Here is a 16234-nt window from a genome sequence, read left to right on the forward strand (position 1 = left end):
TGTTATGGTCATTCCTTCTACTTAATTCACATGAAGAATGGGTAAAAGTTCCTAGAATTTGAGCGAAACAGATTCCTTTGCCAAACTGGATAGAGATGCCAAATAATAAAAAATATAAAGAAATTATTATTTACCAGAGCAACTATAGGGTAAGTATTAAACCTATTATGGGTCTTCACAGCAATACTGAAACTTGATATAAATTTGAGCCTCAGATTACTTATAGTAGAATTCACCACATGTGGGAGGGAAAATATAGACTAAATATTGTATGAATAGCAAAAACGGCTATATAATTTGAAAAAGAGGTAATAAATGTAGCTCAGATTTTCCCAATTTATCATCTGTCTGATTAGATTTTGTCTGCTTTTCATTTAGGAATTCAGTGTGCCACCACCAATTCTGAGAGATAAATTAGGCTGGGAGAATATGAGTGGCTCCAAGTGGCTCAGTGAGCTTCTGTGACTGACTACGCCAAGTTACCCAGTGAGATTCTATGCTCAGGATTACAACCTTGGTTTTCCCACACTTACTTTAACCATTCTACCAATGAGAAGGAAGACTGGTCTAAGTCTGAAAGTCTGAAAGTGTTTTCTTAAGACAAATTTTATTTGATTTGATTAGAGTAATAATTTCTAATTCCAAGTAATAATCAACTAGAGATAACAAATAGCAAATTACAATGCTTACCTTTAATCTTTGTCATTTGAAAATGCTGAGTTTATATATTTCTAAAGATTATACATGAAATATGTATTATTCCTGCCACATCCCTTGGTTATCATATAATCCTTGCCTGTCATTACTGATTATATATACCATTGTCTGATATTTGAGGTAGCCCAAGTAAAGAAACAGATGCCACAAAGTCTTTGTTTTATTACTGAGGTATAAGAGAAAGTTTGAAGCTTGACAAAAAATTTCTGTCCTCGGTCTCTTATACCAAAAAGAAATAAGGATTGCACAACCTTGAGTTTTTTCCTCATCCCTTTCTCTCTCTTAGGATTAAGCTGGTGTTCAGTTATTAATATCTTTTTCAAGGCATCTCCATTTTCCATTACATTCAGAAATATTTTCATTTTTCTCTAATATGAGTTAGAACAGCTAGCAAAAATAGTATAGCTGAAAATCCAACAATTTTACCAGCGGGGTTGTATAATTTACAACCAAATAAATTTTTTCCGCATAAATAGTGCTCTTTATAGTAGTGTGTTTTTAAAGAACTCAATTCTAAAAATATTCACTCCTCCTTTCAAGTTACTGTTCAGGAGTCTCACTGAAGCTATTATACTTGTGTCTAAATTATTACTGAAAGCACAAGAATATTCATCCTGTAAATAATAATAAAAAAGAAGAATTTCTTGGCCACTGGAGACTATATTACATCAGCACTTTCCTAGGAAACTTTAACAAAACATCTACTGTACACAAGACGTAAAATAAAATCTGCACTTGTGTGGCTAAGAATGTATGAACATTTACATTACTTTGTCTGCTTCAAAACATGTTATTCCAGAGACGAAAGCTATCTACAACTGGGGATCTTCTTCCTTGATTTGTTATATCTATAAAATGCAGACAGTAATATCATATTTAATTAGATGACTACAGCTTGTTTCTTCCAATCTCTATTTCAGTTTTAGGACATAAGGGTAGCATCTAATCAAACATTTTCTTCTCAATAGATCCAAGTAGTATCTTGGAGAGTTTATAAGCCAGGCATGAAGAAAATATTCTTTCCCAATTTGAATTGAAAAACAACTTGCTTCCAAGGATAGAGCCTCCAGGAAACTGAATACATAGGTCAAGTGAAGAGCAAATATCGTAAAATAATGAAATAATATCTCACTTTCCCATCCACTTGTTTGTTTCAGTAAAAGGAAATCTATACAAGCAATTGAAATTATTTTTCCTTCAGGCTGAGCTCAATTCCTGTGACTTCATGGGTACCAGGTGATATTTTTGGCAACAGTACAGAAACAGATTGACATTGTATTCTCCTGAGGATTTTTTTTCTTCCTAGTCTGGCCTACATCACTGGAATTTTCTGGTGATTTCCCTATCCAAGTACAAGTGAGAAGTACCACTGCTTTTTTATCAGTCAAAATCAGCAACATGCTGTCCCCTGGCTAAGCAATATACTTATTGGTACAAGTTGAAAAGCTTGGAAACATCAAAAGGACTGCCAGGAAAATGAAGGAAGTTCCGTACAAACTACCATGGTAAACTTATTCCAGAAGTGGGTATCACCATTGAAAATATTTTTTCCTAGAATGTATCAAAATACCTCATATGGTCAGGGAATGTGAGGAACAGCTCTAATAAAACATCCAAAAGGACAAAAAAATTACACAACAAAGACAATCCAGATTGGCTTTAAAGATGAATTAGGATACTGAACTGGTTAGAATCCAGTATATCTAGTGGAATATTGGCATAAGATCACAGCTCATAAGTATTCTGTCCATGGTTACTCACTTCCCCCAGTGGATTAGTACAATGTACACTATATGGGACTGCCCTTGAAGAACATCTGGAGACTGCAGATTTAGATTCGCACTCTGGGATCTACTATCTTATATCCATCCTTACCAGCAAGAAGGATTTGATTAAAAATAGTAAAATGATGGGAATTCTGGTGCAAGAGATTATGCAGTATTAAGAGGTTTTGATTTTAACAAAGAGCTCAGGAACAAAATAGACATAAACTAAGGATTTCAGAAAGTTTAATAGCTTCAATTTTCAATTTTAATAACTGCAAAATAGAAAGTACAATGGAAATAAAACTTTAAAGACAAAGTTGTCATAGCCACTAAGAAATATCTAAGGAAGCCAGTGTGTTAAATAGACAACTTACAAAGAAGATTAAACTAAAAAAAGGATGCTTATTGGAAATGGAAGAAAAGCTAATGATCAAAAATGTTGGAATAGATCAGGAGGATAAAGTAAGGCAGGAAATAAGCTAAGGCTAGAAGGAAGCAAAATCCAGCAATAAAAATTTATTCAAATATTTCATTGGGAAGAGGAAGACAAAGGAGATGGTAAATATTCTGATTACTCCCCAAATACAGAAATCTTTATAGAACCAAGAGCAAGGAGGAGAACGTAAGTCCTATTTTACCTCCGTCTTTACATCCAGAAGAAATTGTGATTTTAGTAGCAAAAATTGGCAACAAACGTAACAGGGGTGGGTGCAGGTCAGTATGAATGTGGTAAAAGATCTTCTAGTTGAAACTGAATGCCACTAAGTACACAGGCCCTGGGGAAACATACTTTAAAATACTGAAAACATTGGCTAAAGAATTGCTGGGACTACTGTCATCTAGGAATTCTGGGGAAGTGTCAGAAAATCCAAGAACAAAAAATACAACACTCTTCCATCCCTATTATCAAGAAATAAAAAAAATAAATCCCATCATTATCTGTGAGTCTAACATGAATACATGAAAAGGTGTTAGAGTAGGTAACAAAGATGTCAGATAAAAAATTTTTTTTGCAGATATGCCATTTGCTAAGGTATTGTCAAACATAGGACTTATTAGACAAATCATGTCTCCTTCCTTGTCAAGATAACTACTTGATGGACAAGAGGAATGAATATAATGAACCTTAATTTCAACAAAACTTTTTGAGAAGATTTCATTCTTACTGGCATTCTTACTGACAAGCTGTTTAGATATATGGTTTAGTTGACATTACAGTATGGTAGGTTTACAACTATAAGTAACCTTGGGGATTTTTCAGGCCCAGTATTATTCATTGTCTTTATTAACGATTTGGACAATGGGATTGATGAGAGAATTTATCAATGACACAAAATTCTAGCGACCATGCACGATGACAAATGCAACTAAATCTAATGTGGGCAATGGAACATGAGACAATGGTGTCAGCCAGCTTCTACAAGGCATACTACAGTTTTGAAGTGTATTAAAAGTAACACCATAAACCTTTTTGCCAGGGAGACTCTATTTGGAATATCATGCGTGATTCAGGGTATTGGTAGGACTCAGTGAAAGACAACAAAAATAATAGAGAGATATAAGGACATGCTAAATGAGAATACTCTGGAGCTTGCTCATTTTGAGAAAAAAGACTGAGCAGAATCATGGAATCAGTGTTCAAATGCAAGAAAGCATACCACAGATGGCAAATAATTATTTTCCACTAAAAATAGGATTAGAAATAATGGACATATGTTGAAGCTAAGTAGATTTTGCCTTGGTCATATAATTTATACAAAAGTGGAATAGTCAATTTATGAAGTCTGTGGGTTCTCCATACCTACAGGTTTGTTTGTTTGTTTGTTTGAAGAGGCTAGATAGCTATCTCTAAGATGATTTTTCTGAAAAACAAAGAGTTGAACTAGATGTTTCTTCATGCCAGATGCTCTAACTCTACAGTTCTATGGTGAATTCTATGATTCTATGTCTTTCCTCTTCTTCTCTAGATGACTATATCATGTTGGAAGTTATTTGATAATTATTATAAAAATACATCTCAGCTAAAAATCAACAGTACTATTTGAAACAACGAATTCCATAAGTCAATGTGTGAAACAGCAGTCTTCATGAATTATAACCAATTATTTCTAGAAAATCATTCTAATATTCAAAGAAAGTACAAAAATTTCTAATCTCTTCTGTGAAGGATGTCAGCTAAAATAAATTTGATTTTTAATTTTCAGATTCTTACTGAATCATAACAGAGGTATCTATGCATAAATATGCACATTTCTGCAAACATTCTAAAAATAGCCTGTTTTTTTAAAAAGAGACTTGTCTTTGCACATAGTCCTAGATCTTAAAAAAACAAAACAATATTCAGTACATTTATTTATGGCACTTGTTAGCCAGGGATCACTGAGGTGGCTGGCTGCCTCTGTGAAATGAATTTTTTCAGGCGGTGTTATCTTTACCCGCAGGATGTCTCCTTTCTTGTCCCTACACAGTTTATTCGCTAACAGGAATCGAGCCCCCGAGCTGCCGACCACAGCAGTTCACAGACACAGTGTGAGCCACTGTGGCCCCCTATATTTAGGACAGTACTGTTTGTTTGTTTTTAAGAGAATTGTAGTGAATACAGACTGACTGTATTCAATACAGTACAGGTAAGGAGTGGGAAAATTGCTGAGTGGCAATTTATTCTTTCCAACCTCACATCTCTTAAAGTATAAAAGAAAAAGGCCGAGTTGAGTACCAAGGCACACATACATGCATTTCCTGGGTCCAAAGTCCATACTGAGTTCAGAAGGCAAATAAATCACGTCAGGTTATAATGGGAATCAGAAAATAACAGCTATTTTAACAACTAATAATAGATTATGAGTTCCTACATTCCACTACATGTCTAAATATATATTATTTCAATCTAATTTCCACTATTTATTGAAAGATATAGAAAGTTTTTTTAAAAAAAAGTTTAGCCCAGGAGCAAAATTTTATTGACGTTTTACTGAAGCTGCGATTAATAAAACAGGAAAAGAAAAATACATGTTTCAGAGTAAAACTGATGCTGAAGTAATCAAAGGAGTCAACTTCAAAAGATTTTTTTTCTATGAGGAATATCAGATTTTTTTGAAAAAATGACAGCTACTTTCATGACACAATAAGCAATAACAGGTGCTAGCGTTTTATGTTCTTTACCATGTTTACTTGTTGTCTTTATATTCTTGATACAATAGAGCTCCAATTAAAATATTTCACACGTAGGTAGATTAATTATGTCCTCCAGAATTTTAAAAGCTAGGTAGGACTTTCTCTTCCATATTTCTTCCATCTTTAAACTATGTTGCTTTGGAAGTGATGCTTATTATATTTATTGCAGCATATTAAACAAACAAACAAATAAACATCATAGACACTGCACAACCTTAAATCACATCGCTACAGCCATATTTGGTACTAATTTCTTTGAGCCAAGACATCCAAGTAATCCCTACTACTGTCTGTTTTTCCAGTTAAGTTTTCTGTCTATGATCTAGTCTTAATGCAAAAATGCAGCCACTAAAAATACAGCAAGCTGGAGAGTTGCTTAACTTTATTTATGTATTCTAGAAGCAATGAAAAAGCAATTTTCAAATTTCAGGGAAAGGGCAGATGTTTCAATTTGTATGTGTGTGTGTGTATACACATGTGATACACAGAATTTAACTTTTCTTCAAATGAAACATATATAAAGGCAATGCCTTCTGTACACCTTTTATTTTGTATGACCCATTTGTATATATACTTGTCTTCGTACACATACTATATGCAGTGAAAGAAGATAACTAGAAATACTATTTTTTTGCCTGACTTTGATAAAATCAGGGCTAGGGTCTGATTTTACCTGCCTTTCTTCCCATTCCCTTTTTAGATTTTTTGAGGAAACTTGATTTTAGACACTGAGTTGTCCAAAGAAGCACAAAATACCAAGTTACTATTTAACTACGAGCAGATACAAACAGCATAAGCCTGAAAGAGATGACTTGCACAGATAAAATGACAGAACTTTGAAGGAATAATACAGTATAAAAGAATACAATGAGGAATGGGGATAGATGAATGAAAGGAATGGATTTGAAATGAAACACTGGAGCCTAAATTACAAAAGAGAACATTCTTGAAATGGGAAAGATGATGACAACAACTGGCCTCACAGAGCAAATCAGCCTCATTTGTTCCTCTCTTCCTCAGCACCTCTTCTCATCTGATCCTTCATCTGAGAGATTGATAAGTTCCAACAAATAATGAGAACATCAGTAGGGCAGAAAGAAGGATGTTCCATGTTAGAAATATCTTTAAAGATAATGCTTGACTTTCAACTTTCTCTTCTCTTAAAATTAGGGTGTATGCTGCTGATAGTTTGTTCTCACCAAGGGCGATAGAAACATGGGAGAAAAAATAAAACATGGGGAAAGGATTGATAGGGATATGTAAACAGAGTAGGAATATGCAAGCAGAGTAGTTTTGAGAAATAGACACTGGAATTATAGCAAAATAGAGTATATAAAAATAGTACTGTGTGTAGATCCAGATTCCCCAAAATGGTCAATATTGGTCTCCAAGAGTTGACTGGACTATCCATGACTGGTATTATTATTCATAATATCAATAGTTAAAGGAGCATTTACTAAATTATTTTCATACAAAAAATTTGTGGGTTGATAAAGAATCTGTTCATAAAGAGGATGATGAGCTGAAGAATTTGGAGTTCCTATTGAGATGATAAATTTTATAAATATTTAATAAGCCTTAAGTTAAAAAAAATCCTAAAAAGCTAAGCTTGGTACATTTACTAATCTTATGCACACAGCTTACGTGAAAATATAAAAGAACATACCTAGGATGGCAATTCTAAGAGGCAGGGGAATGAATGATGATGAGCTATGTATGTATCATGTGATCAAACAAAAGAGAGTGTTGTGAATATCTTAGAGCTAGATTTTGCAGAGCTATCCAAACAAATAGAGGGTGTTTGAATTACTTTTCCCAGATGAATTCCTATGGTGTTTTGGGACCAAAATCAGGTAGAAACATCATTAAGCTTCCTCAAACCTACACCTAGAGATATTCAGGAGGGCAGAGCCAACTTAAGAGCTCAGGCTGATAAATGTAGGAAGCCCAGAAAAGAATTCCTGGTTGAAGAATCAGTGGATAGCAATGGGACCCACAAAACTGCTGAGGAGAAAGAGTGACAGTAGCATTATCACATACTACAACATACATAAAAAACTCTTGTACCTGTAAAGTAAGCTATTATTGATAAGTATTTAATAGTTAAAGAAGCCTACAATTTAAACAGCTTCAAGCCTTCACTGTTCATAAAATCTTGTGAAAGTAGGGGTTTTTTCCAGTATGAAAGTATGCAGTTATGTAGAAAAAATGCATGGGTAAATCAGAAGAGAAGCAAAAAGCACTGGGAACCAGAGAAAGAAAAATTTTGGGAAGTGAAAATATACAGCATTCAATGTATATGCCTGAGGTATTCAATGCAGCAATATGCAAGTTCAGACTAAAGAGTAGTGATTCCAATCTTTGCCTACCTAGTTCATAAATGTTTCAGGATTTGTATTACCAAATGATAGAAATTTTGCACGTAGCAAAATAGTTGGGGTCTGTCTGTACCCTATGTAATAGTAACACCTATTGCAAGTGACTGATATAACTATTTGTTAATTGTTAAACTCAGAAAGAGTGAATTAGAGACTTACACAAACTTTTAGTACAATGAAAGGTAGAATCAGACTAACAGCTACTGCAAAATAAAATCCTAGCAATTCTGGCAAAAAAATTTGAACCAGGAGAGTGTTGGCTATTCTGGCTTGCCTCAAGGAATGAAAAAGAAAAGTGCCAAAATGCTTAACACCAGCTGCTTTCCCCTCCTGTCATTAAAAAGTAGGCCAAACACAAACGTCTAAATAAGAAAAGTTTATTTCATGAATATAAACATTCCTGCAAAGTCCAGGAGTGATTTTAAGGACAAATCTTGAAACGTCATGAATACTACCTTAATTTAAGTCTTTTTTTTTCCGTTTTTCAATTCCTGTTCATTTTCCTCATGACATTAATATGTTTTAATATATTAGCCCCATAAAATACGATATTGAATGGACTTAAATCGGCATTCACCAATTTAATAAATATATAAAACAAAGGAGATAAGTAGTTTGAGACTAATTAATATATATATATATTACATAGTATATACAATACTATATGCCTCCCAGATATCCGATTCAATTTAATTTGTTGCTTTTCTTTTTAAACATTTCAGTTTTCCACAAAGAAATGTCATTTTACAACCTATTCTTTTGCGTTTTTAAAAAATTAGAACAGACTTGTTAGTTCGAACTACACCAAGAAATCCCTGACATGGGAACCAATAATGGCATAATTGCAATTCCTGTTACTAATATTTTAAATTAGGAGTAATTAATACTAAAAACATTTTAGAAAATGAATTTGTGAAAATGGCAAAAAGAATTCTATTAAGGATATAATTTTTCTGCATGTGTTATATCTTAGAATTTCAAATTTCAAATAATGATATTACTCACCATGGCAGAAGCTTTTGATAAATATCATGAAAATGAAGTGTAAAAAATTAAAGCATTTTTGCATCAAGAATATCACATTTTACAACACAATATAAATGAACAAAATACAATCCTTTGTATTTTAGCTATATTGGTCTGATCAATTTGATACCAACAGATTTTATTTAAATATCAGGTTCAGACACTGCTAATAAGTATGTCCAACCATTCATGTAAATGCTTCTCTTTGATTCAGGCAATTAGTTTAATTTTAGTTAAGTTAGTGTAGTTAAACAGCATACACAGTAATTAATCATTCATGTCTATCCCACATGATGATGACTCTAATCTGGATTAATCATATATTCAAATATACATATATATTTTGTATAAAAATCCAGATTTATGGGGATTTTTTAAAAAGATGCGAACTGTTTTAATTCAGTGAGATTGCAAAATAAATATAAACCAGACTAATTCCATTCTGTCATTTGGACTGGGAGAGATATTTTCATGACAGAACAAAATTAAGTCAATACACTAGTTCAATAATAAAAAAAAAATCCAAGAAGCAATCCTACCATTTTTCTATCCACGCTCAGTTTTCCTCTTCTTACTTCACTCAGTGCACCTCCATAGATTCTACAAGTACATTCATAATGGAGTATTCGATAGGTCTCTCAAACTAGAACAATTCTCCAAGTGATACATTAAAGTGTTTCAGCATTTTGAATATACCAACTTGTCAGATGCTATTTGAACTTGCCTGCTTATTTTTGATGCAATTGCAAAATAATATTTTTCCCTAACTTTATACAGCTTATTAGATTCTAATTGCCTATAAAGTTTTTTATATTTTAGAGCAAGCAGATGTGTGTATAGTATGTATTACAATGCACATATGTTTGCACATACAAACACTTGATGTTTTAAAACGTATTTATAAGCTGCATACAGAAATATGCAGCTATTTAACATAAGAACTATTATTCATACGTTTAAACAAGTAAGGCTGGACAAAAGAATAAATACAAAACTTGGGATCTGCCTTGCTCTTGATTGAATCACCCTAAATATTATTTGAGTAACGTTACTAAGTTCAAATGAATAACGGAAGTTCTAAAACAAATAGTGTATTTCAGTATAAAGATAAGTATAGTGTGAGTTCAGTATAATATTATTTAGTAACAAGATTAATCTCCCTTAAAGGAAGAATATTTTATTGCCAATTCCCAATGTCCAAAGAGCTTGTGTCACTAATGAATGTTTCTAATAATGTTTCTAGAATATATATGTGTATGTACATATCCACCTTTTTACCTACTTATCTACCTAGTTAGCAAATAAATTAATTGGCTACCATCTTGCCCAGGATAGTATACTGGCAGGCAGGAATCAAAAGAAATAGTGCAGTTAGAACAATATAAACAGCTCTTGAAACAATGGAGCATCCCTAAAGAGCAACTGTCATCAATGCACACTTTCATTAATAAATTGCTCACTGATGATGACATCAATGACAATGAAAATATGCAATCACTATTAATGTTTACACATTGTTCCCCTTGCACTCCATGCTTGAATGCTTTACCCCCACAGTTACATACTATCATAGGGCTTTTCTTTCTTTCTTTCTTTCTTTCTTTCTTTCTTTCTTTCTTTCTTTCTTTCTTTCTTTCTTTCTTTCTTTCTTTCTTTCTATCTATCTATCTATCTATCTACCTACCTACCTACCTACCTACCTACCTATCTATGGAGGTTCAATTCTGTAAAATATCAAGTATCCCTTAAAGACATTTTAGTGGTTTCATCACCAACCTCCCAAAATCAAAGAAGAAAATAGAATTCCCAGGATGCTAGACTGGCTCTACTTATAGAAACTGAAAGGAAGCCATAACAGCAGCAACAATCACAGTAAGAAAACAAGTAAAGCAACACAAAGGGAGCAGTAAGAATCTGTTTTAATGCCATGATTCTGATGGTGTTTCAAACATATTGTTATTTGTGCAGCTAAGAAAGTATATGTATGATTATATAAAATGGACATAAAAGTAGATGAAGTTTGTGCACATGTAAACTGAACATATAATAATTAACATATCTTTGTATCTCATATGGGTTATGGAAAAAAAATACTTGCGAAATCAAGTTATGTATATATTTTCAAAAAACTAAGATGCATCTATTATGAGCTCTGTTCAGAAATAAAAATAATCAAGTCAAACAAAATTAATAACTGTATGACTATATTTAACAATCCCCAGTCCCTAAATACAATCTCAAATGTTCAAACCAATTTCTAATTCAGCTTACCTCATATTTTAATATATATATGCTGAAAAGTTGTTCCACGGTTGACAGATTTGATTTGTTTAATTTATTAACAATATCCTAAAGTTTTGGATCCTGTTGCCAAAGCATACCATATATGTATAAATATTTGTGTCAGGAAGAAAATAACTACTGATTGGTGCAACATAGACTTATGTTTCATCATATTTATTTTATTTCTCTATAACTAGGGTCAATGTGAACTCCACTGTTATTTCAAAGTGCTTTCAGGAGCTTATATGCCCATTAACTTCAGTTGATGTTTCACAATTGATTTCACCCTAAAAAAAATCTTGAATATTCTCTGATTATCAAAATAATTTACAATATTTTATCCTCCCTTTTCTCCTGCCAGTAGCACAATAATTCAAGTAGGATCATATCTTCTAACTATTGCCAAGGGACTATTTCTAACCAAACTCTCATGTTTGAATTGTTAATACCAAAGATAGTAAAGGCTTAATTTTTAAAAATAAAAATAGGCTCTGGTTTCTTTAACTCAACATCTGAATAACAGTTACAACTATTCTTGCCAGTTAAATATATCCAATTTATCTTCTACTTGATTTTCATCATATAGAAAAAATGATTAAAATCTTTAACATAATTTTCATTAAATCAGTAAATTATTGAGAAAGATCAAAAGAAAAAGCTGTACGTGAAATTTTTATTGTATATAGAACAGTTCTAAACATTATTTTTTAGAGATAAACGTTCCTTGGATCAATAGGCTTATTCTAGATAACTTAGAATCAGCCAATAAAAACTTGCTAGTAAGAAATGAGTTTCTTTTTAAAGGATTGCTTCTATGGTATTCTACTATTCCAAGACTAACAAGCTTTTCCCTTTTCAACACCCCCAGGCAAAATTAGAAAATGAGTACCCATAACAGTACTTTCTTTTTATGATAGAAACCCTATTATGCAAGCACCAGTTTTCTATGTTCTTTGTAACACTGTTAAGTCACTTTTATAGCCCCAGGTAACTCTGCCACACTAAACAGCACACCCATTAATCCAAACTTCCAATTATGAAAATCTTTTGAATGATCTCCCTGTGGCTATTTGAATACACGAAGTTGTCCTGTACTTGTTTTGATGAGGTGAGAGTAGGGGAGATTTCTATTCTCTCAATATTTTCACAGATTCTTTGTGAAAGTGAGCAAAACAATCACATTAATGTATATGAAAGGATTATTATTCACTAGAATCCACAGTATGAAACTTTGGCACTTATTATACCTGGGAGCAAAAGAACAGAGGAGTTATTAAATTACTATGTGGTAAAGACAACATAGACATTAAAATGTTACAACACTATTTGGTTAGAATCTTATATATGATGAATTTAAAAACAGAAGTTAGGTTGCTTCCCAAAGATGAGAATAAAACCCTCTTCCAAATACACTTTTAAATTCCAACTGTCAAATCAATTCCCTTATCACAATTGTTCTAACAATTAATGGGTACGGGACTACATTGATGATGTTAGGGAAAACTCAAGATCATAATTAAAATTTATTAGATCTGGGCTGCACTTCCTATACTCATTTACCACTAATTAAACCCTGTTGAATCTAGTGAGACTTACCTTTGAGTTGACACAATGAGGACCATAGTGTTAAAATGCTTTTCTTTTTTACAAAAGAAAAGTATACGGCATTATATCTTGGTTTAGCAATTTAAAAAAGATAATAAATGAAAATATAAGAATTGAAGCTTAAATTTCATTTAGCAATATGGATTCCTATTAAACAATACAAAACTCATTATCAAATCAATATCAACTTAACCAGTGTGCCCAAGAGAAATAGCAAAAGGGTCATTCCGAGAAACTCAAACAATTTTCCTGCTGGAAGAGAAAGATTTTAATTACAGATATTATTAACCAGAACTGTCACTAATACTGTATTCTGTTATTCTTTTGTTTATCACAAATAAGTATAATTACTTTCAAATTATTAATTTTATCAGCATTATTAGAATAAGATATGTTATATTGATTTAAATATATATTAAATATACCTAAAAAGTTTTCACCAAATGAATTGAACTAGTTTAATTGTTCATTGTTATTTATATATAGTTTCAGTATTAGTTTCCGTTTAGATAGCTTCATTTCGCTAGAAATTCTTTTCCTTGTCTTTTCCCCTCATAAGCTTTTCTCTGAACATTATATTATATCTATTTTTCTTCCTATACTTAAAATTAAAGTTAAGGTTTCTTCTTCTGAAACAGTAATAATTGGCATTTATTTGGACATATTTACTATAACTGAAAATGTCTTTGGATAACTAACTTATACTAACATAGTTAGTACAAGTATAAAATATGAATTGAGAAAATAAAAAATAGAGGGAGAAAGAGTGATATTTAAAGATTTTTTAAATGTATGCTTTTATATACTAGGATATGGAAGTATGTAAATTTTTCAGACAACACAATGTAAAAAAATACATGTAATGACACAAAAAGTTTTTAAAATATTTCATTATCTGAATGCACAATTCCCTGTTTAAAGATGTGTTTTAGCATTTATATATCAAAGAAGTTTCATAGCCATTGCTGAGTAATATATGGTTTGTTTAATTACATATCAATGCAGACAATAGAAGATATAGACTATTATAATAGGTGTTTCTCAGAAAGTTTCTGAAACATTAAAGTTCTATCTTAAATTGTTTATAATTTACTTCAGAAGATTTATTTATTTTCACACCTTCAATCTATTAAGTGCTACTTTCCCAGAATAAAACAGGCTTGCTTTGTTCTAGTTTCTACAAATGTATCAACATTATATTCCGATTTATCTGAATAATGCAGAAACTGACATCTCTACAGGTCAAAGTTCATTTTCCTATCAGACCTTCAAGAATTTAATGATTCAAAAAGAGATATTTTCAAATAACTGCATGATCATGCCTAATAAATAATAAATATTGTTATTTATTTACTGTGCAATGACAAATACTACGTATTAATCTTATTTTTTCCAGAGATATTTCAATTGGCAATTGCATATTTTAATGTTTCTAATTAAAGACATATTTACAGCAAACTACAAAAACAGACAAGATGAATAACCAGCAATAAAAAGCTGTTACAGTCTATCGGGGATTATTAATGGAAGAACACCCAATAAGGTATTAAAGAAAGATATTTACCTCAGCTATAAATAAATAAAAGCAGCATTCCCTCGCATGTGGGATAATAAATAACATTTAAGTATCCAACAAAAACAAAGAGCTGATGGAATAGAGAAAGTCACTTTTACCTGATAAGTGGCAGTAGCATCCGAGCTGGGATCAGAGCCTAGGCTTATCAACTTCTCCTTTAGTTTGTGATGAGAGCCATGGCGGAGGCAGTAGATCACTCCAGAAGTCATAAGGACTCCCAAAATGCAAGCAATGGAGAGGAGTGTCAGTATGATAAATTTGGTGGTATCTTTCTCTTCCTGAGCATGGTGAAGCAAAAGTTCCAGCTTGTTTTTCTACATCAATATAAAAAAAAAAAGGAAGGGGAGGGAGAATTTATTTATTCATTGTCCACTTTTAACATTTTTAATCCTGCTAGAGAGACAATTCTTAATTGAATGTAGCTGTTATTTTTATTAAACAGATAAATTTGTAGTGTTTGCAATTATTTTTGTCAAAACAGATCTAAATTCTTTGGAATTGATTTTTATGAGATCCTTCCACGCATTCCATATTTACATACATACTACACACACACATACACATGCACACATACAAGTAAGTTGAGTAAGTTTTGTTTTCTACTTATATATTTTGAAAAACACTAAATGGAGGCATTCTAAAACAAGAATCATTAAGTTTGGAGGTTGCAAATCCTTAAACAGTACAAAAGCAAAATAAAAAGCATTAAAATAAATGTAAATAGTCAAATTAACTGCCCCAAATAACTACCTTTTCTGCCTTTTAAATTAAAAAGATAACATCATTTTGATAACACTCACTGCATTGTTTATACCTTTTTAAAAAAAACAATTCAACTGTTGGATTGTGCAAAATTGGTTTTAGAAAGGACATATTCCAACAATAAGCTTCATCTATCTTATAGTTAGCTTTTCTCATGATACTTTTTATACAAATGGGAAGTGGATTTCTTCTGTTTTACTTATCATTCCAAATATCTGTTCAAATAATTTCTCCAAAAAAATTCTATTTGTTATTTTTCTTTATGGAGAATAATTTTCACATGGGAAAGCAAAATCCATCTTTTTCTTTTCCACCGTATTGTTCACAGAATGAAATAAAGTTTAGTCTTTCTCTTTTCTAAGGAAAAGGAGGAGAGGGAAAGGGAAACGTTTCAAACGTAATTCAATGTTGCCTTTTAAATTATGCGCGAGTCTCTATGTGCGCGCGTAGCAACAAAAAGGAAGAAATACAAAGTGATGCATTTTGTGCTTCACTCGAACAAAAGTTGTCCAATAATTTCCCCTCATTAGCTTCATTATAAGCTATATTAGCAACAATTAAAATCGCAACCTGACTATGAAAAGCCAGACACGGAAGATTGCAGGCGCGCTCATTTGGCCAGCGCTTCACATTTACCAGGGAAATGAATGGAAAAGCCCGCTCCTGCTTCAGCTCCAGCCGCTTTAAGATGCGAACAATTAGCCAAGTCCTCTTCACCGCCTCATTTCGTGGACTAACCACACGGATCTTTCCTCCCTCACTGCCAGGCCCGGCCTATTCATTATCACGCCTATCTTCAGTAATTTTCTGCTCTGCATTCAACTAGTCTACATTTAATTTCCTCCCAGAGAGCTACGTCCACAAGCGGCACTTATATTAAGCCTCGAGCGGGCTTTTTTTTTTATTCTTCACTTGCTTTCTCTTTCTCCCTTTTATTTCCTTCTTTT

General features: G+C 32.3%; 1 protein-coding gene across 3 annotated transcripts in view; it reads right to left on the bottom strand.

Moving 5' to 3' along the window:
• Positions 1-16234, bottom strand: part of PTPRN2 (protein tyrosine phosphatase receptor type N2) — a 753919-nt gene that overhangs the window by 117157 nt on the left and 620528 nt on the right. For all 3 annotated transcript variants that reach the window (XM_087946244.1, XM_087946246.1, XM_087946245.1), the window contains one exon: positions 14624-14839. In XM_087946244.1, coding sequence (XP_087802370.1) covers positions 14624-14839 — 216 coding nt within the window. The remainder of the gene's footprint in view (positions 1-14623; positions 14840-16234) is intronic.

The sequence above is a fragment of the Notechis scutatus genome, chromosome Z (genome assembly GCF_049901735.1).
Source record: "Notechis scutatus isolate UNSWTSFEM ecotype Mainland chromosome Z, rNotScu1.2, whole genome shotgun sequence".
Classification (NCBI taxonomy): domain Eukaryota; kingdom Metazoa; phylum Chordata; class Lepidosauria; order Squamata; family Elapidae; genus Notechis; species Notechis scutatus.